The sequence below is a fragment of the Gobio gobio genome (assembly GCF_949357685.1).
Source record: "Gobio gobio genome assembly, chromosome: 1".
Lineage (NCBI taxonomy): Eukaryota > Metazoa > Chordata > Actinopteri > Cypriniformes > Gobionidae > Gobio > Gobio gobio.
Window position 1 is genome coordinate 19846011 of NC_137097.1, and position 26874 is coordinate 19872884.

At 41.2% G+C, this 26874-nt stretch overlaps 1 protein-coding gene and 2 pseudogenes across 3 annotated transcripts; all 3 read left to right on the forward strand.

Moving 5' to 3' along the window:
• Window positions 1–1572: 1572 nt before the first annotated feature.
• LOC307118878 (putative nuclease HARBI1) lies at window positions 1573–2944 on the forward strand (the record flags this gene model as incomplete). The annotated part of the gene is made up of 2 exons (XM_079804720.1): window positions 1573–1763; window positions 2344–2944. 2 exons carry the CDS (start codon window positions 1573–1575, stop codon window positions 2942–2944), a joined length of 792 nt encoding a protein of 263 aa, XP_079660846.1.
• Window positions 2945–8741: 5797 nt separating this feature from the next.
• LOC307123676 (beta-1,3-galactosyltransferase 6-like) lies at window positions 8742–9750 on the forward strand (annotated as a pseudogene). The gene has a single exon. The product of its transcript is annotated as a beta-1,3-galactosyltransferase 6-like (transcript).
• An 11412-nt stretch (window positions 9751–21162) lies between these two features.
• On the forward strand, window positions 21163–22545 carry LOC307118953 (putative nuclease HARBI1; annotated as a pseudogene). The gene is made up of 4 exons: window positions 21163–21597; window positions 21768–21883; window positions 21996–22091; window positions 22172–22545. The product of its transcript is annotated as a putative nuclease HARBI1 (transcript).
• Window positions 22546–26874: the final 4329 nt, after the last annotated feature.

Consider the following 26874-nt stretch of genomic DNA (forward strand, 5'->3'; position numbering starts at 1 on the left):
AAATATGGTCATTAATATAGACTGGAGTCTGCGCAGTCTGTTCAGTGACTTCACTCACAGCTGTCAATCATAATGACGCCACACCCCTGTTTATATAGCATCAAATAACTAAAACTAAACTTATTTAAAGAACGAACACTTGAAATGAAATCAGCGGGATAAAAACAGCCAACAATTGTCTGGCGTCCATTAGAATCCACGGAGGGGCGGGGCTTATGAGCTGTACTGGGACCAGCCACCAGGGGGCGATTGAGACGCTTCAGTTTTCAACACGAGTGCAGCACGCTTGAATTGAACACGTAACGTTACACGTTTAGTGACGTGAGCTGCGTTTTGTGCTGTTTGTAGCACGCGCTCTTCAATTAAAATATTGTTTCTATATCTAGAATGGCTTTATGGTATTTAGTCTAAAAAAAAATTTCATATAAAAACTAAATTAAATCACGAGAGATGTGCCGCTCGTACCGGAGAGCTCTACACCGAACTCGAACACTTCTCACGGCTGTTTAGTGTTCGCGCTAAAATTCACACACTGCACCTTTAAATAGGAAATATGGCTCAGCCACATCCACTGCCTGGAGGATTCATCTCATCTCGTCGTTACCAAGGTTATAACCGTTAACGAAAATGAACAAAAACTAGGTGGGTTGTCGTTAACTGCAATAAAAATAAAAACGAGGCATTACCAAAAAAACCCGATAACTAACCAAATCTGTAATGCGTGTTTGGCAAAACGAACTAAAATAAAATTATAGATTAAATGTCCTTAGTTTTCGTCTTTATCAATGTCTTTCATAGAACAAATAACGTTCAGCTGCATTTCCTTTCCCTGCGTCTCACGCTCTCTCTCTCACATACACGCGAACACACACACACACACACACACCGCCGTCTTCTTGAGAACGAGTGTTCGACGTTGAAAGCAAGTTGGCGAAAGGTTGGTATCTCGTGAACACCTTTACACAATCACACATTAAAAAGTGGTATAAAAATATTTTTAATTCAGAATATAATGTTGTCAGTGTGTTAATGTCGACCAGAGAAGCAATTGTTACTTTAGCAAGTTTGAGGTAAAATGCACTTGGGTTGTCGATGTCAAAACACTACATAAGCTGTGATTAAAATATTAAATAATGTTATGTCATTAGGCTATTGTATAGGGTAAATTTAGTATAGGGTGTGAAAATTGCACAGCTGTGGTATTTGTAGCCTATAGGTTTAGCTCAATTTAGGTTTAGCTGTATATTTGTATTTTAGCTCAAAAATGGGTTGAATACATGCGGTTCTGTGTAATAAAATAGCATTCTGTGGACAATCTTATCTTATATAGAGAGGAATAGTATGCTATTACTTTATCATACATTTACATGAGCAGACAGAAAGCTTTTTAGTCATTAGTAACTCATAAGTGTAGCTCTAGAGTGCAAAGCTTTTGCAAACGCAAGTTACAAATATGCTGGGGTCTAAGCCCCCCTGTCTTCCAGTCCTAGTGACGTCCCTGGTTCACATATTAAGTTTTAAGATGTCATGCTGCGTTCTATTATGGTCAACGATCCGACTCGGCCCTCGGATATGACGTCACTTCCACACTTCAAGCGTTCTGGTATGTTTTGCGCGTCCGAGTCGGAGAAAAACATGGACGCCACCCGGAAAGCTGTTGCTATGGTAGCACTGGCCGAGTACCAGGCGATCCAAAATAAGTATGTGCTTCACCTACACAACACAGAGGAAGAACTCCAGGAAGAGAGCACAAGACGCAGAAGGTATGCTTGCTCATATTTCAGTATGTTTGGTCAAGTTTGAGCCACGTTATAGTAGATAATTTTGATGGTGATATAGGCTACTCCTTGCAGTATTGCTCTCCTACAGAACGCTTTTTGTCGTCATAAATAGATGCACTTAAAAGCTAAATTAATGATTCATGCATGTTTTTGACAACTTGTGCAAGATGCAAACTTTGAGCTGCCAACTCTCAAGCATTCACCGTGAGACTCACGCGATTGACACACTTTTCACACACACTTCCATTTTCTCCGATCATCTCTAGCTAGATATAAAAGTGACAGAATCTGATAGCTGAGATTTTTTTATATCATAAGTAACCTGCTCTGTCTAGTCTGTCGGTTTTTCCGAATTTTTCTTTTAATAGTAAATAATCAAACCACAATAATTTAATTGGAAAAAAAAAAACGTAACTTTAATGTAACCAGAAATTGTAACATGTAAACATTGTAACGTGTTGTCACTAAACATACTAAAATTCAGTTTAGTTAATAAAATGTTTTGACAATCACAATACACTTATTGTGATGCAATACCCCCAAACTTTGTGTCTTGGCCAAGGGGCTGTGAGAAGAGGATGTCTTCTGCTGTCTTCCAGCGCATCTCTGGCCTAGATGGAGTCATTGGGGCGATAGATGGTTGCCACATCAGGGTCCAGAGGCCACCCATCAGAGGAGGGGATTACATTAATAGGAAGTCCTACTACTCTGTCCTCCTCCAGGGAATTGTTGATGAAGGCCGCTTCATTGACATCTTTGCCGGACCACCAGACGGGTTGCACGATGCCAGGATGCTGCGGGGCTCCACTTTTTACACCGAATGGCAGGAGAAGATGGGGGACTATCGTCTGCTCGGGGACAGTGCCTATATTGGTCAGGCCTTCCCCTTCATAGTAACACCCAAGCGTGACAACGGGGCCCTCACCGATGCTGACCACCAGCAAAATTACAACATCAGTCGGGGGAGGGTCATCGTTGAGCAGGCATTTGGCAGGATGAAGTGCAAGTGGCGGCGCTTAAGAGACCTGCAGAACACCAGGATGGACATTGTGGTAATGATTATCATGGCTGCATGCTTCTTGCACAACTTTGCGCTTGGAGCTGTGAATGGCTGTGATGAACACCCAGAGGGATGTCCAAGAGAGGAGGATGGCAACGAGTAGTTGTGACTATTGTTATCTAATAAATGTCTATTGTCTATTTACACCTTTTAAACAGTTTCAGTGTCAATTTTCTCCCCCTTTAAATCGTACCTAGAACTGTCTTAAACCTAAAACTCACAGAGTTATGTAACACTCTCCTAACATAACTTAATATTTTTTGTAATGTTCATGTATTGTTAAGTGTTGTAATACAAAGTGTTAAACCTTAACTTAATTCTTCATTGTGCTTCACAGGCCAGTGAGGTTTTTTTTGTAGCTGAAAAGACTGGTAACATTCAACCATGACAAGGCTTGGTTAATAGTAAAACAATATTTTATTGAAATTTACTATATAAATTGCACAGAACTGTGCTTTGTTTCCTTTTTTGTGGTCATTCACAAGGATAACACAGGATAACACTGAAAAACGGGAAAGTTAAGGTTAATAAATAAAATAAATTAACGGTATAATAGCATGTAAACAACTGTATAATAGCATGTAAACAATTCAACCCATACCGACATACATTAACATTATAATAAAAATAATAATTTTACATCTTTTCCACCATCTGGGCAAGCAACCTCTGGAATCCCTCCTGGGATTCCTTCATTTGTGCCAGGGTCTCAGCGTGGCGTTTTTGGGAGGCCGCTTGGGAGGCTGCCTCTGACTCCCTTAGAAATTCCAACATCTCCCTCTGGCGCTTGCGTGGCCTCCTTGGGGTAGCAGTGGGAATGGTGGTAGCAGTGGGATGAGGAACACAGGAGGACAAAGGAGGTGATGGAGGGCTGGATGGAGCTGGAGAGGGGGAATTGGACACACACACAGGTGAGGGAGTGCTAGTAGACTGTGCAGGTGAGATGTCTGGTGCAGACACATTGGCCTGTAGTGCATCTGGCCTGCGCACATCCAGGCCCATGGTTGTACCCACAACAGGGAAGACGATATCATGGTGACCGCCCAAGAGGTCATCCATCTCCGCAAAAAAACTTAAATCTACTAGGCCCCCTCCCTGTGGACGAATTGTTGTCCTTTACTTTTTTGTATGCCTCCACCAATGTGTTCCATTTCCGAGCCACCTTGTCTGGCACAAAGGTCTGCTTGAAATGGTGGCTTAGCTTGCCAGCAATATCCTCCCACAGCAGCTTCTTGGACTTCCTGGCCAGCTTCAGGCGCTGGTTCAGGTCATGGAGGGACCTGGGAGGGCCCTTACCCTCTGCCTCCATTTGCAGCCGCATGAGGTCAATGAGAAATAATGTTTGATCCCTCAAGAAAATCTCATTGGTGACAAGTGAGGCAGTGGCAGTGGTAGGCAGTGGGGTGGTTGCTCCCACCTGGCTGATATCTGAATCAGAAAAGAAAAAGAAAGAAAGATTAGCACAGTTAGCACAGTCCTCAGGGTTTAAAACAGTGTATGTGCATTAGTATCTCACCTGTGCTTTCAATGCACACTATGTTCACCGAGGTCATGAGCGTCTGGTCCAAGTAATAACCTGCTGTGGGGTTGGCCTGTTGTTGGAACAAGGGCCCATGAAAGGGCCGGGCCCTCTCCTGGTCCCAGTACAGCTCCATCTTCCCATCAATAAACACTAAAAATCAAACAATGTATATTACACTATGTATCTTTTGGGCAGTATGCTTTACAGTTATCATTTTATCACACTTTTTTTTTTTAATATATAGGCCTATGTTTTATATATAATATTATATATAATATATACAATTTTTGTTAATATATCTTCATTACCTATATATGTTTATTATTTTTGTTTCGTTTAAAAGCTTTACATATCAAGCTTTATATATATATTTTTCTCATAGTTATATGATGACGTTATGTTTCTGCTTTTTTTTTTTTTTTGGCGCGTTCCAGTTCGCGGAGACCATGAAAGCGCGCACTGATTGATTTATTTTACGAAATCAAAATGCTTTCTTGTTATTGTGAATTTACACAAATAAAAGTATTGCGACTGATGCATTATTCTGTTCTGTATGTCCATAAATGTTGATAGGAAAATGCAAGCAATCGCCTCGTCGGCGCCTCGTCATGCAGTGCGCGCTCCACACTCCGCACACACATTTGGTTATGCGCCTAATAATAGCTAACAATAATCTAGGTTAACGTTATCAAATCAAATCATGCATTTTCTAACGTTACCTACCGCGAGTCAGCGCTGTGCCAGTTTGAAAAAGGCAGGTACAGGACCCTTTTTAATGAACGTTTGTTGTAGGTCTACTAGGCATAGAGATATCTGAACATCTTTGCCAAATGAACATTTAAACAACTAAATCGGTCCAAAAACAATGAAAACAATTCATACTTACAAGTCACACAGGTCGCAGCCATCTTGTATTCCGATTCGGAATTCTTGCTCGGTGTCCTCACGGTTGTCCAAACTTCCGAGCGGCAAAATCCGAGGAAAGGGGGCGTGTTGGTGCGTGTTGCTAGGTAACGTCTGTCTTCCTAGTCGGAGCTCCGACACGGATAAATAATCGAACGCAGCATCAGTCTAAGTTGTATAAACTATTAAGTTGCATTAGTATTAATATAAAGTTAAGTCCTTTTTTACAGTCATTTTATGGTTTAGAATGTTTCCATAAACACTGATATCACCCTGTGCAGGTCTTAAATGCCTTAAAATAGATTTTTAGTGTAGGTGATTAATAAATCATTTAGCATATTTTTAATGCCTAAAAATTAACGTTTCCATATCTTTTCATTTAATTGTTTATTCATGTATAGTAATGATTTATAAAAAGAAAACTAAAACCAGTGTGAAATAAATGTTAAAAGCAGGAATAAGAAATTAATTGTACAATTGTACTTTTCCTGCAGGTACTAAACATCTGCAATGTTTAGTCTGGTGTCCACAAATGACAACGGACCTTTCGCAAAAACAGTAGTATGAAACAGAGCTTACAATTTATTTTTTATTTTTTTTACATTTTAAGAAACCCAATCAATAAATAGACCCACTGTTTTGTGACTTTACTGTGTAGCCTATAGTCTCAGTTCAAGCAGTAGGCTATACGTGCACTGATCGATCATCTCTTCTAGCACATGAATATGTTGTTTAAGTGTGATAAAAACCAAGGCAGAATTGAAAAGAGTATCCCTGGCTCTAAAATGTTAATTCTCTGCTAAATTATATGCTAAATAATAATAATGAACTGCTCGTCTTTCTCTTTTACATTTACATGTATTCATTTAGCAGACTGTTTTCTCCAAAGTTTGAGGAATAAGGCATAGGGAGGGATTTGGAGGTGTAGGCTAACTGTTTTTCTAATTCTGTTAACTGTCAGATTGCCTGTCAATCAAACTTCGGCGAAACTCAGTTAAAAACTAAATATTACAACTATAAAATTATTACAAATTATAAATATTATGTACGTTAGCTAAATTACCCCGAATTTTTACTACGTTATTTTGTGTTGGTCAAGAGACTCCAAGTGGTGAATACAAACATGAACATAAAACATAAAAACTTTTCTAGCATGAGTTCTTCATAAGTATCTGTGGATATGTTGACAAGAAACAACGGCAAACAAAACTTTTAAATATGATAATTTGTGTAAATTAAAATTTGGTATTTGGAATAAAAAAGCTATAGCTACACAAGCAAGGTAAAAGCACTTAATTGCTAATAAACCATAATTGAAGATCAGTGGGGAAAAAATAATAAAGAATGAATTGTGTGGAATGTACTGGAAACCCCCTTAAGGCAAACGCAGACGTCACGTTCGGCAGACGCAGGCGAAACGCTCGGCAGACGCAGACGTCACGTTCGGCAGACGCAGACGAGACGTTCATTGAGACGAGTGCATGTTGCAAAGTCATATTAAAGAACCCATCGGAACGCCATAAGAAATGACACAAAGCGAGCGCCATAGACGTCACGTTTGGCAGACGCAGGCGAAACGCTCGGCAGACGCAGACGTCACGTTCGGCAGACGCAGACGAGACGTTCATTGAGACGAGTGCATGTTGCAAAGTCATATTAAAGAACCCATCGGAACGCCATAAGAAATGACACAAAGCGAGCGCCATAGACGTCACGTTTGGCAGACGCAGGCGAAACGCTCGGCAGACGCAGACGTCACGTTCGGCAGGCGCAGACGAGAAGTTCATTGAGACGAGTGCATGTTGCAAAGTCATATTAAAGAACCCATCGGAACGCCATAGCTGCCACGCTGCTCCTGCTCCCGGTGTGAATGCACTCATTGATTAACATGGGCGCCGAAAAAAACACGCGCTGCTTACGCCCTGCTTACGCGTGCGGTGTGAAACCGGCGCCGGTTTCACACTGCACGCGTTAGCAGGGCATAAGCAGCGCGTTTTTTTCTCTGCGCCCATGTTAACAGATTAAAGCATTCACACCGGGAGCAGGAGCAGCGTGTAGCAGGAGCAGAGCAGAAGCAGCAGTGCCGCGATCGTTTCGGCGCCGAGTCTATTTAAAGCCACAGTGGATTGTTCTTGATCAAAACTGACCTGATTAACATGGAAAATAACAAATTTCACCATGAAATCATGTAGTGAAGTGTCCCGTGTGTTTCACGTTCACCATATGACATCCAGCAGCTCTGTGAAAAAATTTATAAATCCATCTTCTTCCGCTTTAAAAATTTTTTATAAAATACACGAAAACACAACACTGCCAGAAGTTTATGGCCAAACTTGAAAGAACCGTTTAAATGATTAAAACTAGAGGCTTATCTTAACTTTAAAGGCTACTTTTATCATGTAAACTACACACATACATATATATTAATATATAAAATATAATATATATATATATATATATATATATATATATATATATATATATATATATATATATATATATATAAAATCAATATAATATATATAAGTATAAATATATATATATATATATATATATATATATATATATATATATATATATATATATATATATATATATATATATATATATATAATATATTTATTTTAGACGTGGAGGAAGCATGCTGCCCATCATAAATCAAAGCACGAGTCAGACAGGGGTTGGGGGAGAACACCGGGAAAGGTGACAATGGACGATATATTCGTCTGTATTTGCAATATACAAGCCGCAGTTCAGCTGCGCGCGACAAACGCTGCCAGTGTGAAAGCACAAAGGGTGAGCGCGGCTCCCGCGCTCCGCTCCTGCGCTGCTTACGCCCTGCTAACGCGTGCGGTGTGAAGCCGGCATGAGACACTGAAATGCTTCTCTGCAAAGTGTGCAGTTGGCCTGAGGTTCATCACGAGTTACTGGACAGACCCATTGATATCTTTTTTTCTATTCAGCTCTATATCTGGAGATCCTCTTGCGTTCAAACGGCGGGCGTGGCGCGAGCTTGATATGTTTTTAAAAAACCATGCAAGTTTACAGCTTATGTCCGCTATGGCAATAAAGCCGCTAAAACGCAACCACGCGCAAATTAACTTCTCTACTACTTATTGTGAATTTGATTTGTAACGCCACATCTTTTTTGAAGGTGTGCCTCCTATAAAAGTGTCCGCCGTCCAGGTGAAACAGTAGGCTATGCTATTTTTATTTACCCGCCACGGTGGCCGGTAGGTGAAGTGAGTTTACCCGCTACAACACAAAATCACCCGCATTTGGCTGGTGGCGGGTGCTAATTTCCATCCCTGATCTGAACAGACACATTAACAGCCCTTCATTCAAATTAAAATGTTTATCACGCTAAATTTTCGCACTGAACATTCATTTTGGTGTGAACGGCCTTAATGTTGCACACATTTTAGGCAAGGCTTGTTTTCAAAAGTGATACGATTTCCTGTTCCTCAGTGACATCATGAATTTGGTCCGTCTTGTGTGTCGTCATAAGACAGCCCTGGCGCTCTGTGTCCTCTTCCTGTTTGCCGTCGTCCTTTTGTTCCTCGCCAAGTGTACGTCTGAGACACTGAAGCCAGCCGAGTCCCCAGGGGCGGCGCCGCGGGCAGAGTCACGTCAAAGGCAGCCGGCAGGGCTTCCCCGTGCCAGAGAGCTCTCGGCATTCCTGGTCGTTCTCATCACCACAGGGCCAAAGTACACGGAGCGTCGCAGTATTATCCGGAGCACCTGGCTGACCAAGAAGGATCCCGAAGTGCTCCACTGGTTTGTCATTGGCACAGAGGGCTTACCTGCCAAATACCTCCAGAACCTCGGAACCGAGCAGGTCCGTCACCATGACCTCCTCTTGCTCCCTGACCTCCGGGATTCGTACGAGAACCTCACACACACAGAAACTGCTTCACATGTACTCGTGGTTGGACCAAAACGTGGACTTTAAATTCGTTCTGAAGGCCGATGATGACACCTTTGCCCGCTTGGATCTCCTCAAAGAGGAGCTGAAGATCAAGGAGCCCAGTCGCCTTTACTGGGGCTTCTTCTCTGGCCGTGGAAGAATGAAAACGGCCGGGAAATGGAAAGAAAGTACTTGGGATCTGTGCAACTTCTACTTGCCATATGCTCTGGGTGGGGGCTACGTGCTGTCCACCGACCTTGTGCACTACATACATCTTAACGTGGGGTTTCTAAAGATCTGGCAGAGCGAGGACGTATCCTTGGGTGCGTGGTTGGCCCCTGTGGACGTGAAGCGGCTTCACGATCCACGCTTCGACACGGAGTACAAGTCGCGCGGCTGCAGCAATAAGTATCTGGTCACACATAAGCAGAGTTTAGAGGACATGTTGGAGAAACATCAAACACTTCAGCGAGATGGGCACCTGTGCAAAGAGGAAGTCAAACTGAGGCTGTCCTATATTTATGACTGGGGCGTCCCACCTTCCCAGTGTTGCCAGTGGAAGGATGGCATCCCCTGACTCTTTGACACCTGTGATTCTTGTGCATTTTTTTCCCTCTTGCTATTTATTTATTTATTTATTTATTGTCAATGTCGACCTGAAACAGGTTACTTAACCTTTTGAAAAGGCTTTTGAAATGAGAAATATGAATGTGAGAAATCGTAAATGAGATGGTCTGACCTTATTAGGCTGATTCAACATGGAGTCAGTTGGGGGATTCTAGGAAAAGTGATCTTTGCGATCGGATGTTTCTGCTGTATTCCCTGCATACACCTTCTGTACTTGATGTCCACTGATAAAGTTTTCCATTTGTAATCCTGAGAAGTTTTGAGTGTATATGTTGTAATAAATCAACATAAGAAATGTGAACCAGACAATGTTTATTAACAGGACAGAAACTTGAAGATAAATGATAAATGAACCTAAAGTATTTTTTCCATTTGTGATTAAAGAACCTGAGATGGTTTTCCTTGTTTTGCTCACAAATTTGCCATATGATGATAAACCTGTCTTGAGGACTTGGTCACCAGGTTTGGCAGTATTTTTTTATGATTTATGTGAAGTGACAGAGTTGTAAATAATGTACCTTAGATTTTATTAAACATTTGTTTTGTTTTTACACCTCATCTATTGCCTTATATGAAGTTTATATTCAAAAGAAACTGTAATGCAGCTTCATAGCCTATAGGATGCCGTCACATCACCTTTGAATGCTGAAATTCCCTTGACGAAATGCATTCATCTCAATCAGAATCTGCACTGTAATTCCATGCAAATATCCCCACATTTCGCATCAGATTCAAGTTTGCTGAATTTTGAACACAAATTTGCTGCGTTTATCTTAGTCTGGGAGTGACTTCTGCTTCATGCATTGCGAAACTGATAAATGGACATTTTTGTCTGCAAAATTTCGCTTTTCCATGAAAAGACTTTGTCCACGTTAACTGGAAGTTGCAGATGACTTTACTTCTGTTGTTATGTATTTCAGAGTGAAACTGGATATTGAATAGCAGGTGGGGTTTAATTTTAGCACATGTCCTCATCTCTCATGAGACAAATAAGCAACCGCAGCTTCAAAACAAGCCCCTATATTATTTATTATCATCAATATTATAATATTTTTTTTTCACTTTTTATATAGATGATTTATTACAATGCTTGCAAGACAAAGCTGTAGATATTCCTGGTTAGGGTTTGTTATAAAACCTCTAATCTTAAGTATGAACCACTTAACATATAAACATTGTTTTGTATATAATTTCAGTCTATTTTTGTTTTTGTATTTTTGTACACTATATCTCGTACATTTTTTTTTTTTTTGAAAATTTTAATACATATATTGTGTGTATACATATTACAAGTACAGTAAACATAAACATAAACAAGTATAGTAAAGGCCCACATGGAAATAAAAGTATAATCACTATAATCATCAATATTATTTTTGAACAATTATTTTTTTATCAAATGAGCCTGCAACATATTAAACTGAAACCTCTCTGAGTTTGAAAAGCAAAAACGGATGTGATTTTACAAAAACCAATGAATTGCAATGAAGGGCACTGGGCCTGTCGCGATTAGTCAACTGCGTCGACGCTGTTAATTAGTCGACGTCAATATTTTTAGTCGACTGGGGGGTACAATATGAAATTGTATGAGTAACTTACCGGTACTTTAAAAATGACAGCACTCTCCTAAGAGCAGTATTTCTTAATTTGCTTCGATGTGTAACAGCAGGGGTCAGGATGTGTGTGTGTCTGCTTCCTCAGTTCACTAAACAATGGAAGCAGAACAGACAAATATATACGTGCAGCTCAGGAAAAAGAAAGCAACAGAAACGCTTGCATTAGAAAATACAGTGCGGTCGGGACGTGCTCGCGCTGCCGGACTCTCCTGAAGCGCGCGCAGCCTCCCACACTCATTTCACTCAGACAGATCGCAACGTCAGTTTCACGGATTATTGCGTTTGAATGGTCAAAAATCTGTAAAAATGCACGTCCTGGCGAGTATTCAGGTAAACAGTCGGATATGTCTTCAGTGAACATACAGAGTTGAATGGGAAATCGGATGTGTTACAATGAGTTGGTCCGTGCAGCTCTTAAAGGGCCGGATCTAATATTCTGTGTGAAGCAGGGCAGGAACACGCTGGCCAAGTGAGCTTTTAGGGTTTTTAAAAAAATGGATAAAACAATGAATAGTAGGTTCTGTCATATTATTCAATTACGTTTACAATTTTGGTATTGTGACAACACTAAAAAGAATTTGCTGATATTCTCTCTTTTTTTTTGTTATGTTGGTTTACAAATGTGTACCTTTTTACATTTTAACTCCTTTAGTTTTACATTTTGCCAAGGGCTTGTTTACATTTATACTTTTTTCATAGTACACTACTGAATGCCAAAGTAAATTAAATTGAAATGTTTTTAAAGGGTTAGTTCACCCAAAAATGAAATTTCTTCCATTAATGACTCACCCCAATGTTGTTCCACACCCGTAAGACCTCCGTTGATCCTCGGAACACAGTTTAAGATATTTTAGATTAAGTCAGAGAGCTTTCAGTCCTTTGAATGTAAGTCTGTGCACACTTTGCTGTCCACGTCCAGAAAGGTAATGAAAACATCATCAAAGTAATCCATATGTGACATCATTTGGTTAGTTAGACTCTTTTGAAGCGTCGACAATACATTTTGGTCCAAAAATAACAAAAACTACGACTTTATTAAGCATTGTCTTCTCTTCCGGTTTAGTTTGAATCCGCGTTCACGCACCACAGTGACGCTGCTGACGTAAGACGCTGTGACGTGTTATCTGGTGCGATAGCAGGGGTGCGATAGCAGATACCAGATAACATGTCACAGCGTCTTACGTCAGCAGCGGCACTGTGGCGCATGGACAGCAAAGTGTGTTTACACTTACATTCATCAGAAAGAAGAAAGTCATATACGCCTATGGCTTGAGGGCAAGTAAATCATGGGGTAATTTTCATTTTAAAATGAAGTACTCCTTTTAAGATTAACATTGTAATTGTTCACCACAATTCTAATGTGCGCTAAGCATGTAAATGCAGTACAATCTAAGATTTTAAAGTTTTAAAAAATTGGACCAGTAAAAAATGACTGGTTATTAAAAAAAGTTAATCTAAAAAACACGGAATAGTGATACAAAAGGTCATTTGTAAACTTTGAAAGCGTTCAAAGAGTCAAAGGTTTGCATATGGACTAAAGGTGAGAGGGCACAACACAAAATGAAAGTGAATAATATTCATGATAATGATTACTTCTGATAGAACAAGCAGTTCCTTGTGTAGGCATTTTGTTCTTCTGTTGTTGGTTCAATAGCCTGTGATGGTGATGTGTCTCAGGTTTTCCTGCACGCGAACAAACTCTGGCATGTTTTGTATGTGTTCTCTGCGTCTCAGCTCTTCCTGCTCGTACTGTAAGGAGAGAATCACAGGTCCAGTGAGTCTTCTAATTATTAATAATATAGAATTGAAATCTCTATATTTTTTTCTCTATATTTTATAAATGTCATTTATTTCAGCATTGTAAAACTAATCTATATGAACAGAGCGGTTTAGTCAAAATTTTCTAAAGAGACATGATCATTTTTTATAATGAACATATTGAATTTAGGCTTTTATTCACATATAAACATACATCAGCGAACATAAACAGAAGCTCAACCGAACCGGCTTGACGTGCAAGAATGAACCTCATTGGTTCTCGCTGAAGCTCAAACGTGCTGCGTAACACGAGAATGAACCTCATTGGTTCTTGCTGAAGCTCAAAGTGAGAATGAACCTCATTGCTCACTGGGTGACGTTCTTCTCATTACTTCATTTTAGTGCAAAATATGTTAAGAAATGTGCACTGTCTCTTTTTTCTGGGGCATGAGCGAACCCCCATTCACAAATTCTGTTTCTTAACGCTCGAATCATGCCAAAAAACTGCATTTTTCACAAGGGGTTAATCCAGCCCCCGGAATGCGTACCTTCCATAGGCGCGGCCATTGCTAACCAAGCCATCACCTGTTGTTAGCATCCCATTGACTCCCATTCATTTTGGCCTCACTATGACAGTGAATATCTTTACATCTGAGGCGTTTAAAGACTCCATTCGTCCATTGTTTATTTCTAAACAATTACGACAATGTATAAAAGGCTCCATTACCTTTTATCTTACACTATCGCCCTGTTGAAGCTGTTTTTGTAAAATATAGGCTAACGATTGCGTCATAACCACGCGACTGTGTCGCGCTATTGAGCAAATTACCGTATAGACCCGAGGAGAAGCTCGTCTGCAATCTTTTACTGTCTATGAGGCAATCGGGGGGACGTGGAGGCATAAACGCAGATAGAGATGTTGCAGATCCCGCTTCATTCATCAAAAGTTGCTCCTGCTCACCCTCTCTGTCTCTGCAAGATTCTGTGATTCAGATTTCACTTAGCACAACTACTAAAAGACTTGCTACTGTCAGACAGGTTGATCACGTCACATCTACGTCGTCAAGCTCAGTCTGAGGCTGCGCAGTACATCAGCCATCAGGAAGTGAGCGCTTCTATCCGACTTCAATTCTCTCCGTTGAAGTCTATGAGGTCGCTCTGTCCATTTCTTTTACTGTCTATGATTTTTCAGCCTGGACAAAACGAATGCGCATGCGCTGTCCTAAACACGTGTCTCAGAAGACGGCCTGTTTCTATAGCAACCGGAGCTTCTAACAGCAGCTGCAGTGACGCGATGACTTTACTAATCAACGTTTGGCGCTTTCATTTTGAAGGCGGGGCTTATTTGCCATATTGGGCGTTGCACTTTCTCCTATTCAAAAGTAATGAGAGTGCACCGTCTTTGCTATTAGTTACTTGAAAAGTCCAAACGTATTTATTTCTGTCTCTATCCTGACTGGGTTGGCACTGTAACAAGTGCCAAATAAATAAAATATTTAAAAAATTGTAAATGGAAATACGTGTAACTCAAAGTATTTGACTTTTATTTCAGCTTTTTGTGGCCTCAAACTGGAATATTGCAGTGTTTTCTCATTATTTATTTATCTGTGCACATCTTTTTTTATTCATGTGCCCTCATCTTTAATCAATCTTGAATCAAAATAACTTCCCCTCCCTCTTGCAGCGACATCTCTTCTCTTCTCTGATGACGAGGGAAGAGCAACCTGTCACTTACATGAGATCGACCAATCACAAACCACATCCATCCAATCAATTCCTCATGAAAGAAATCACATCCTGTCCTATTTGTTCTGATTCCAGATGTCATTTCCCTTGGATGTATGTCACAATAGGGAAGCAAATCTTGCAACTTTCGTTTCAGGTCGACATTAAAAAACAAAACAGTATACTGTCACAGTGCTGCTAAAATGAATATAATGTTGTCAACCGGCCGTGATTATACAAGCTCACACACACTTGCTAAGAGATTAGCCCGTCTGCATTGTTTTCTAGCTGCAGGTCATTCTGTGGTGATTCTGTTCGGATGGCAGAGGCCGTGGACTTGGTAAGAGGCCTGCTCGGATCTCTGTGGATTGGCCTTTTGGATCACTTAACTCACCCAGAGCATCACCACACACACCAAATCTTACAAGCGCCCTGTTTTAAACGGGTCAACTTTAATGGCCTGCTAATTTCTCAATACCGATTCGAAGGGTTGCAGCAGGGTGTAAATTGCCCAAGTGGGACGTGGAGAATGAAAGTCAAGTTTATCCTTCAGAGCATCTCCATGTATCCCAGTGGTAACACTTCTTCAATAAATCTATCATTATTTGCTATTGTTGTATATACAATATACACTCACCTAAAGGATTATTAGGAGCACCTGTTCAATTTCTCATTAATGCAATTATCTAATCAACCAATCACATGGCAGTTGCTTCAATGCATTTAGGGGTGTGGTCCTGGTCAAGACAATCTCCTGAACTCCAAACTGAATGTCAGAATGGGAAAGAAAGAGGATTTAAGCAATTTTGAGCGTGGCATGGTTGTTGGTGCCAGACGGGCCAGTCTGAGTATTTCACAATCTGCTCAGTTTCTGGGATTTTCACACACAACCATTTCTAGGGTTTACAAAGAATGGTGTGAAAAGGGAAAAACATCCAGTATGCGGCAGTCCTGTGGGCGAAAATGCCTTGTTGATGCTAGAGGTCAGAGGAGAATGGGCCGACTGATTCAAGCTGATAGAAGAGCAACTTTGACTGAAATAACCACTTGTTACAACCGAGGTATGCAGCAAAGCATTTGTGAAGCCACAACACGCACAACCTTGAGGCGGAAAGGGCTACAACAGCAGAAGACCCCACCGGGTACCACTCATCTCCACTACAAATAGGAAAAAGAGGCTACAATTTGCACAAGCTCACCAAAATTGGACAGTTGAAGACTGGGTCATTAATGTAGTAGAAATGTGAAAATATTTTTGAATTTGGTGCCTTCTAGACTGAGAAAAGCCAGAAAATGTATTTTTGTCTCATAGGAATGAAAGACAACAACTGCCAGAATGCACTTGCTTCGCTGCCCAACGAGGCCATTTTCATACTAATAAAACCATTCAGTTCGGTTAGAGAACAGACACTACAAATAAAAACTGTCTGTTCAATATAATGCGAGTACGCTGAGAGATTGTCACAGCACAAACACAGCAGGAGTCAGATTACATTCGTCACAATAGAGCGCAGCGGGCGCGTCAGTCGTTCACAGCGCGTGCTCAGTCTGAAGCCTTGTTGGTTTATTAATTATACTCGACGCGTCCGCAAGAGCGCAAGGGTTTCGCCAGGCGGTGTGCATTTTTTGTAACAGTGTGCGCGACTCCGCATCCGAAGATGCCCGAGTTCTAGGCGAATCTAGCAGAGCATAACGTCTCAGCACACCTGCCCCCAGTTAGCACATACAAATGAGGTGCTTATATTTACAAAATGAGCTGGGCTGCGACTGTGCATGATGTTAATGTGACTTAAAAGTCGTTTCAGAGTCAATGCCACAAATATGTAGCATATGAAGCAACGCCAAATCATGTTGGAAGCAAAGATGTCACAGGCAAGAAGACGGTCAACTGGTCACAGGTCGGTAGAGAGCAAGACTGCCGTAAAAACTCGTTACTATGGTTACACCCGCCAGCTAGCTGCTGCAAATGAGAATGTGGGCGTATCCTAACGGTCCAGAGCCACTTGGATTTGAACTACGAGACAGCGAGACGAAGCTAGCATCATGGAGGAATTGGATGATGTCGCAGTGTCGATTTTAAAGGGTATGTATGAAAATATTATTCTTTATCATATATAAACCTAAGATTGCAGAGGCCTAATTGAAGCTTAAAAAAAGAAGCGAGTTGCTTCCTGGCGCTGCTCCACAGTGACCCGCTACAGCAGCACTGTGGACCTCGAACTTTCTCCCATTTGTCACATCACGCTCCTTCTTTCACCTGTTGTGTGAAGTGTTATGTGTGGTCGGTGAACTAAAGGAGCTGAATTGCGCTTTGGAAATAATGTTGTAAGTTATATTATGCTGTGTTCAAAAGCAGAATCTTCGCCTTACGTTTCTCGCGCCATTTTGTTCCCGCTAAATTCATAAACTGTGAAGACTAGTCAACTAATGGCGACAAATAACAATGGTTGGTCACTAGAAAAATTCTTACCTAATTTGAATTAAGTTTCAACTTCTAATCCATAGTTTTCACATGCTTATAGGAATGCCCACCTGTAGGGCAAAAAAAATGCTTTCCTCATTGCCCACCAGTCATTTTTACCAGGTGTGTAGTCAGCATTATTGCGGTAAAACAGTGATATTAAAATACCAAATTCAATATACAACTTATTGATGTTGCATACTTTGTACAGGAAAGCAGATGAACGCAGAATATTAATGCAAAGCGAGGTTTCTCGTTAGGCGTTTTCCCCATCGAAACCCATTATAAAGAAAACATGTTGCGTTCATATTCTTGCCTCATCTACTCGCCTGTACATAGTATGCATCATCAAAAAGGTGTAAACTGAATTTTATCTTTTAATATTACTGTTTTTGTACATTACTGCACTTTATATTAAGGGTTGGTTGCACTAATAAGTTGCACTTCACCTGTCGTCAGTTCACCTGCTGCTTGATCAGCTCTATTACGTTTTTACTGCGTAATTAATGTGTTTAAAATTAAGTGGTGCAACAACTCGATTTAAAATAAAACCCATATCAACAAATCCTAGATTAACGTTAGATTTTGCTTAATTTAATCCTTATTGGTGCAACTCACCCCATAGTGTTTTTCACGTTAAGCGTTTTAAAAGCGTCCTGCTGTTTTCAGTGATTGAAATACTGCAGCAGGTGCTGTATATGGATCATAAGTGCCCAAAACGTGCATCTTGTTCACATATTTTTGTTTTAAGATGGAAATTTGACAGGCTTGTGCTGCAGTTCTATGGAGTACTGAAAACTATGGATAGTCTCATGCAGTTTCATTTCTAGGGCCCTCATCTATGTTGTCTTCCATTGTTTTCATAGCTGCAAACATCACAGAGACAATGATGAGCACCCTGTCTCGTGAAGATTTGCGGGATCTTTTCCCAGGCCCAGAGACCTTTATACGGAGAAAGGCAGTCTGGCGTGCCTGTCATGATGTATCTGAGGAGGTCAGTTTCTCAGTTAAGTGGCCTAAACTAACCACATATTTAAAGGAACATGCCGATTTTTTTGGGACTTCAGCTTTTACTGTATCCCCCAGAGTTAGATAAGTCCATACATATCCTTTTTATCTCTGTGCGTGCGGTAAATCTGACGCACCCACCGCTAGCCTAGCTTAGCACAAAGACTGAAAGTAAATTGCTACAGCTAGCATACTGCTCCCAATAAGTGACAAAATAACGCCAACATTTTCCTATTTACATGTAGTGATGTGTATGGTCACAGCGTGTACAAATAACGAGGTCACATGAGATGCAGCCATCTTCTTACAAAATACAAACTGGGAACTATTTTCTCAGAATGCAAAGCACTGCTACTTCTGCGGAATGATTTGCTCGCAGCCCATGATAAGCCCCGTGTCGAGGAGCTGAGAGTTCGCTCAGAGTGTTGCGCTAAACACTCCGCCCAGCAGTGCTTCGCCTTCTGAGCAGTGTAAATTTCGTTGACGAATAATTTTCATCAACCACCTTTTTTCACAGATGAAAACGAGACGATAACTAAAAATAAAAACTAGTGTTGGATGACAAAAACTATGACAGAAATCTACTGTTATTTTCGTCAACGAATACAAACGAGACGAAAATTTTAGGGAGGAACGATTAGAGAAGAGATCCAGTCAGAACTGATGTCATGTGTAAAAGATGCGTACATTTGAACTATAACGTGCGGATCTAACCGTGGGGAAAACATAGGGGGGAAACGTGGCACTGTAGTGCTTCAAAACGGCTCAATCAGTAAATAACATACATTTATGCTAGGCAATTGTTTATGAACTAATGCTGAGGAATAATGAAAATGTTTACTTCACAATTTTTATATAGTAATGTGATTTAGAGGTTGTAACAATGCATATTTTATCTCCCTCATCTGAACTTGAATGAGCAGCTGCAATAAGGCGCAGGCATTTCAAAATAAGAGTCCCGGTGCATTTCCAGCTTGTTTATAATTAGAAGTCATGCAATATATATTCGCTTTTGTTTACACAATGCACTGTATTCATTCCCATTTAATTAATAGAAAGACAAGTATTTGACACATAATCTTTTCATTTTTACCCATATAAGCAATTGAGGTGTATTGGTGCATAAAATACTTGAATCTGTGTGGAAGTTTATATGAAATTTGAAGATTTACCCTCAAGGTGTGAAGGCCAAAAAGTCATCTTCTGAGCTATCAGCCTCAATCTCTTGACTTTGACGGTGACGTCTGAGAGTGCGGGATGAACCTGTACCTGTGCCTGTACCTGTCTCTGTCCCTGTCCATGAACCTGTCAACAAGTTTTGTAAATTCAAGTTTTCCTTCACATAGCCCTAAGGCCCTAACTGCATAAAACAAACAAATATCTACTGGGTCTTGGCTAACCATTATCTGCACTATCTGCATGTTTGCATCCTCTGCTGTGGTCAGTGGGCTCAGGAATGGGGTCCTCGTCATCACTACTTTCCTCACTGCTGCTTTCCTCCTGTGGTGATGGTTGGTAATTGCCATCCAGGATGGGATCATCGTTGTCAGACACGTCCAAATCTGAGTTGTATCCATCAATTAACCCAAATAGCTCCAATGCTCTTTGCACAGAAAAACGCTCTGGAAATAAAAACATGATAAAATCAAATACAAATTTATTTAATTTATGTATATAGGTTTGCATTATTTATTTGTTATTTATTCCAATGGGATAATATGCAAGCTAATTTATATGTGCACATTTTTACTAGCATATTACATTTTTTACATTTTCAACCCAACTAATTTAAGTATGTATGTATGTAATTAGTTATTTAATTGTTATGTATTTAATTGGGACCATGCACAGCTTTTTAGCTGCATCAGAGCTAGCTTTTTTCCCATTTTACATGTGTGCATGTTTAATAGCATACTAGCTGTTTCGAGGAGCTTCAGTCCATAAGTACATGTACATGTACATCATGTTTAGTGACCTAGAAAGTTGCTAGTTTTACACTTTTTTTTTCAAATTTGCATGTCATGACAAATATACAATGATTTTATAAATATCTAAATCAGAATAAGCCATTAAATATGACAGAACTTCTTACCTGGTCGACGTTTATGTGTGGAGCTACCACTTGAATCTTCCCTTGTGTTCGCCGCCATTTTGAATTTAGACCAGTGTGTTATACACTTCTGAAACCACCAGATGGCAGTGTAAGTACTCCCATACATGTCCATAACCAATTCACCACCAATTCAGCAGTGAACACAATTGTGGACATGAGAGCTAAAATGTGCTGTCCACGTATGTGGCCACTAAGCCCTAAGAGGTTAAGTTGGCAGCAGCACATTGAGCTAACAGTGTTTTTGGAACAGGCATGGTAGTCTACATGTGTTCAATTCAGTTTAGATTCATTGATAGGTGTTCAGTTGATATAAGCGATTTCACCCCTAAAATGGAACATTGCTTATTTATACGTGTGCAGAGCTGTCAAAGCTACATTGCATTTTGTGTTGTCACAAAAACAAAAATGTTGTTTTTTGCAGGGGCCTATACCATGAAGCCGGTTTAGCTGGCTAGCCAGATATGTTTAAGCTTAGTTTGTGCCAATCCTGGGTTTTAGGTACTATGAAAGTAGCTCGGCTTTAATCGGTGTTAGTTGCCATGGTATCTTACGCTGCACGGCTAACCTGCTCCGGGGCAGGTTATGTTCTGGATTCGAGATCTGAGATTTAAGTTTGACCAATCAGCTGTGAGCAAAATAATATATATATAGATGACGTAACTAATTCCCAGCGTATTTGCAATGGCTTCACCTTTTCTACCAAATCCTGTGGACATCTCCGCACAAATTGTTAGAAGAGCACTTCGTAGAGAGAGAGTTTTTAGGGACAGACAAAATCCCCTTGACTTTCCTGATACGTACTTGTATGAAAGGTACAGATTTTCCGTAGAAGGAATCGGTTATATTTGCGAACTTCTTGAGCCGCACATAACAACAATGTGACTCGTCGAAGCCATGCCCTTACTGTACCGCAAATGGTATGTATTGCGTTGCGTTTTTTTGCAAGTGGTACATACTTGTACGCGGTCGGTGATGCAGAGAACCTTGGGAAAAACACGGTTTGTCGAACCATTCGCAAGGTGGTCCTTGCACTGCAGGGGTACATAAATGGCTTCATTGTGTTCCCAGGACATTTATCGACCATGTCCATAAAAGAGGGCTTTTATAAAATTGCCGGTAAGATATATTGATAGGGTGACGTATGAACAATTTAACCGTTCACATTCAGGTTCTTTTTTTCTTTCCAAAAGGCAGATTTTACTTAGAGCACTTATATATATTATAGGCTACATTAGCTACATATTAAGAATGATTTTAAATCTTTTTATTTTTAAATCCTATGATAGGATTCCCTAGAGTCATAGGAGCAATAGACTGCACACATGTTGCAATCTCCACAGCTCTAGGAGAACATGAGGCTGATTATGTGAACAGAAAGTCCTTTCACAGCCTTAATGTTCAGGTAGGGCTACTATACACATGAGATGATTTTTCATTTGCATTGAGATTAACCTTTTAAATGAATAATAACTTTAACAGATAGGACAATGATTTACTGTACATTTCATCTGCAGATGACTTGTGATCATGTTTGGATGCCAAATGGCCTGGCTCAGTTCATGATTCCAGAATTTTCCGTGAGTCTGTGTTGTGTCAGCGCTTCGAGGAAGGTAAATTTGGTACAGTACAAAACATCGTTTTAATTGTGACAAACATTTACACAATTTTCCCCTTTTCTGTTACATGACAGGGCTTTTTGATGGCCTGTTGGTAGGAGACAGGGGTTATGCATGCCAGAGGTTTTTGCTAACTCCCTATCCTGACCCTCAGACAGGGCCACAAAACCGCTTCAATGTGGCCCTCAGTAAAACCAGGGTTAAGATCGAGATGACCTTTGGCATCCTAAAGGCGCGTTTCAACTGCCTTCGGCGCTTAAGAGTGTCACCACAGTGGGCATCACAGATAGTGGCTGCATGTGCAATTCTGCACAATATAGCCACTATCAGAAAGGAGCGAGTACCACCACAAAACCAGCTTCTCCCCGATGAAATTGACCCCATCACACTTGACCACCCAGCTGGGGCAGCTGTCAGAGATGCAATCACAACACAATATTTTACTTAATAAAAGCACATTGACACTGCAGACTGGTCTCAAACGGTTTTATTGGTCATGTGGCTAGGGAGGAAGAAAGAGCAAGGGAAAGTTAAATTAATAAATATACAATGTTCATATTAAAGTGTTACTTGGTTAAATAAGTTCACATACTGAGATCGGTTTTTCCAGCTGTTTGATCTCCAATTTAATTTTTTTTATTTGGAGCCTCCTCAGCTCACAGTCCAGCTCCTTTAGGGAACAGTCTAGTTCTAGACTCCTTTTGTAAAGGACCCTGACGGAGTCTGTTTCCACCGGAAACATAGTTCCACCACAAACAATCATTTAACCCCTTGACTGTCACCTTCCCACAGGTGGGACGCCTGGTGCTCTTTTTTTGATCGCCTTTTTTCATATCATATATTTAAGTAATTATCACAAATTAGGTATCATTTGAAAGCTTACAAACTCAAAATTCATCCTGTGAAAACCGTTTTGAAATCGGACATTGTGTTGCCATGGAAACGTTACTCTAAATTATTCTAGTGGGCTCCTCCCCTAGTGGGCGCTGTCATGTTTCATATTACAACAATTATTTTAACTACTTTATATTCAAAATCTTTTCCAATCTTGACAAAACGCATATTGTCGGAAAGGTCTGAGTCTCAAGGGTCCATATTTGGTGACTGTTTTGTGATGGAAGTAATATTTGGACAGAAATTTACAGGAAAATGCATCAAAACAACAATAAATGGAATTTGAATGACACCCGGTGGCTATTTTTGGTACAGCACCCTAAACAAAATCTCATGGGGACTTCAATTTTTGTGATATCAACTTCAAATTTGGAACACAAATTGGTTAGACATATGGCTTTGATTTTATAGTAATTTTAGAGTAAATTCTTTTTTGTAAAATATATATTTTATATGAAATAAAAAATATTTAGTACAGTATTTTTCATTTACAGTAAATTTAAACTTCCATAACTATTTCATACTTTCATATTTTGAATTGCTTTCACTTCAGCAATAATCTGCAGAATGTCGTCTTTAAAACGAGACCAAACTTTGGTCTATATTCCAAAGCATTCTTGAATTACAGCCCTTTAAGTTTGGATAGTGCATTTTCATGTGTATTCTAAAAAGGGGGGTGACAGTTAAAGGGTTAAAGTATTCTGGAGGTTAAATACTTTTTTTTTTTTTTTTTAAGTGGCATAACTAGGACTGACTAATTTAGGTCAAGGGTTTTAAGAATTACCTTGTTCACATTCCTCCTATAGCCCATTGAAGCAGAGGCCTCAGTTTCTGGGGCAGGTTGTGAAAAATCCTACAATTAAAAAAAGATAAGTGTAAGGGCCAGTGACTTTATGATGCATTCAAATGTGTGCCATAATAAAAAGCCCAGTGCATTCACCTCAGCAGCTGTATCAGAACACACAGACAGAGTGTCTTCATATGCCAATGTAAAGCATAACTGTTATAAAGCAGGTGTAACATATCCTATGCCTGCCGTTTCCATCTACCCACCACCAGAGGTCACCATTAAGACTTTTTCACTGCACACAGTTACATGTTACCCTGGACTACATTTCCCAGGTTTCATTGCTCCTAATTAGTTCCACACCTGTATTCAATCACAAGGACTATAAAACACTGATGCACAAGCTCACTGATTGCAGAGTATTGTTAGCACATGTTGCTGTTTAGCTGATAGCTTCTTTACGGAGCCAACCGTGTTCTTAGTCTGTTCTAGTCTTACTCTGTGTTTTGATCCTAGCCTGGTTTCCTGTGTTCTGCCTGCTCTCTGCCTGCCCTGGACTCTTGCTCGCCTTTGATTATCTCTATTTGTCTTGCCCTGTTTGGATACTGTTTGCCTCTCGCCTGGACCTTAGCCTGGAAGTCAGATTATCCTCTTGCCTTGTCCCCTGGATGAAGTTATCTGGTTGATGACCCTTGCCTGTCCCTGGAATGCTCTTTGTCTTGTCCATATCATGCCTGTTTGCCTTGGTTTGAGCCCTGTCTGTTATTGACACATCTTTAATAAAAGCTTTGCATATGGATCCGCACGCCTCTCATCTCAGTCCCTCCGTAACAGAATACTCTGCCACCCGAGGATCCAGCGACTTCTCTAAAGAACACTGGTCAGGTATGAACCTTGCAAGACAGTTATTGGCCCTAGAACAGGGTATGCGACCGCTAGAGGTATATATTCAGGAGTATTTGGATTTAGCATATTTTTCTGATCTGCCTGATTGTGTTCTCATTGACTTCTTCTGTGAAGGCATAAATCCACCCTTAAAGTCTCGATTAATCCATGAGGGTCCTCGTACATCGCTCAGTCATTTTCTGGATTATGCTCTACTGATAACTGGCTCTTTTTTCACTGTGGGGGTCGCAGAGCCTCCTCACGTCTCAGCAGACCTTCCAGAGTCTCGTGTCGTCTCAGCAGACCTTCCAGAGTCTCGTGTCGTCTCAGCAGACCTTCCAGAGTCTCGTGTCGTCTCAGCAGACCTTCCAGAGTCTCGTGTCGTCTCAGCAGACCTTCCAGAGTCTCGTGTCGTCTCAGCAGACCTTCCAGAGTCTCGTGTCGTCTCAGCAGACCTTCCAGAGTCTCGTGTCGTCTCAGCAGACCTTCCAGAGTCTCGTGTCGTCTCAGCAGACCTTCCAGAGTCTCGTGTCGTCTCAGCAGACCTTCCAGAGTCTCGTGTCGTCTCAGCAGACCTTCCAGAGTCTCGTGTCGTCTCAGCAGACCTTCCAGAGTCTCGTGTCGTCTCAGCAGACCTTCCAGAGTCTCGTGTCGTCTCAGCAGACCTTCCAGAGTCTCGTGTCGTCTCAGCAGACCTTCCAGAGTCTCGTGTCGTCTCAGCAGACCTTCCAGAGTCTCGTGTCGTCTCAGCAGACCTTCCAGAGTCTCGTGTCGTCTCAGCAGACCTTCCAGAGTCTCGTGTCGTCTCAGCAGACCTTCCAGAGTCTCGTGTCGTCTCAGCAGACCTTCCAGAGTCTCGTGTCGTCTCAGCAGACCTTCCAGAGTCTCGTGTCGTCTCAGCAGACCTTCCAGAGTCTCGTGTCGTCTCAGCAGACCTTCCAGAGTCTCGTGTCGTCTCAGCAGACCTTCCAGAGTCTCGTGTCGTCTCAGCAGACCTTCCAGAGTCTCGTGTCGTCTCAGCAGACCTTCCAGAGTCTCGTGTCGTCTCAGCAGACCTTCCAGAGTCTCGTGTCGTCTCAGCAGACCTTCCAGAGTCTCGTGTCGTCTCAGCAGACCTTCCAGAGTCTCGTGTCGTCTCAGCAGACCTTCCAGAGTCTCGTGTCGTCTCCGCAGACCTTCCAGAGCCTCCTCACGGCAGGTCTGCCACCTCAGAACCCTCATCTGATCTGTCAGGGGAAACCGTTATGCGTCAAAGGTTGGCATCCAGCGTGGAGGATCCACCGCTGGCATCAGTACGCACCGCTGGGATCCCCGAACCGATTCATTCTAGCCCTCCTGCTCCTGAACTTATTCCCCTGTCGGCAGCGCTCCCCATGATGGGGATCGCTTTATGGTGTATCTGGGCTTCGTATACCACTGCTGAATATCCAGAGGTGGCGGCAGATGCTGCAGAATCTTATGAGATGGTATTCGCTTCAGCTCCTGGCGCAGTGGTGACGTATAGCAATGAATTCTCGTCTTGTTTTGAATTGGCAACGGAGGCCGTTTGTGAAATTTTGTCCTGTATCGACCCACCCGCAGAGGCTGTCTCTGAACTTTCATTCTGTTGTGAACCAGCTCTGGAGGCCGACTATGAACTCTTGTCATGTCCTAGACCAGCCATGGAGACCATTTCTGAACCCTTGTTGTCCTGTCCTGAAACCGCTTCAGAGGCTGTTTATGAACTGTCAACCTGTCTTGACCCGGCCACAAAGGCCATCTATGAACTGTCATCCTGTTCTGAACCAGCCAAGCAGACAGTCAATGAATTATTGTACCTTCATGAACTGACTACAGAGGTCCTAAATGAACCGTTTTTCTGTCCTGCTAGTCCTGTCACAACCCTAGAAATGGTACAGGAGTTTCCTGTCGGTTCCAGTAGCTTTGTCATAACCGAAGATTCCACAAATGTCTTATCTGACTATCCTGTTCCTACCCATGAGTCTAATTATGAACTGTCTACCCATCCAGTTCTCTCAAATGTGTCTGATTTTGAACTATCTGTCTTGCCAGTTTCAGTCAATGTTTTTAGTTTTGAGCAGTCTAGTTATTCAGTTCCTATCAACACACTCCATTTCGAAATATCTGCCTATAATGAATCTGTCTCTGAATTTTCTGCAAGTCCAATTTCCTTCAATGATCCAATGTGTGATTTGTCAGCCGGTCTAGTTT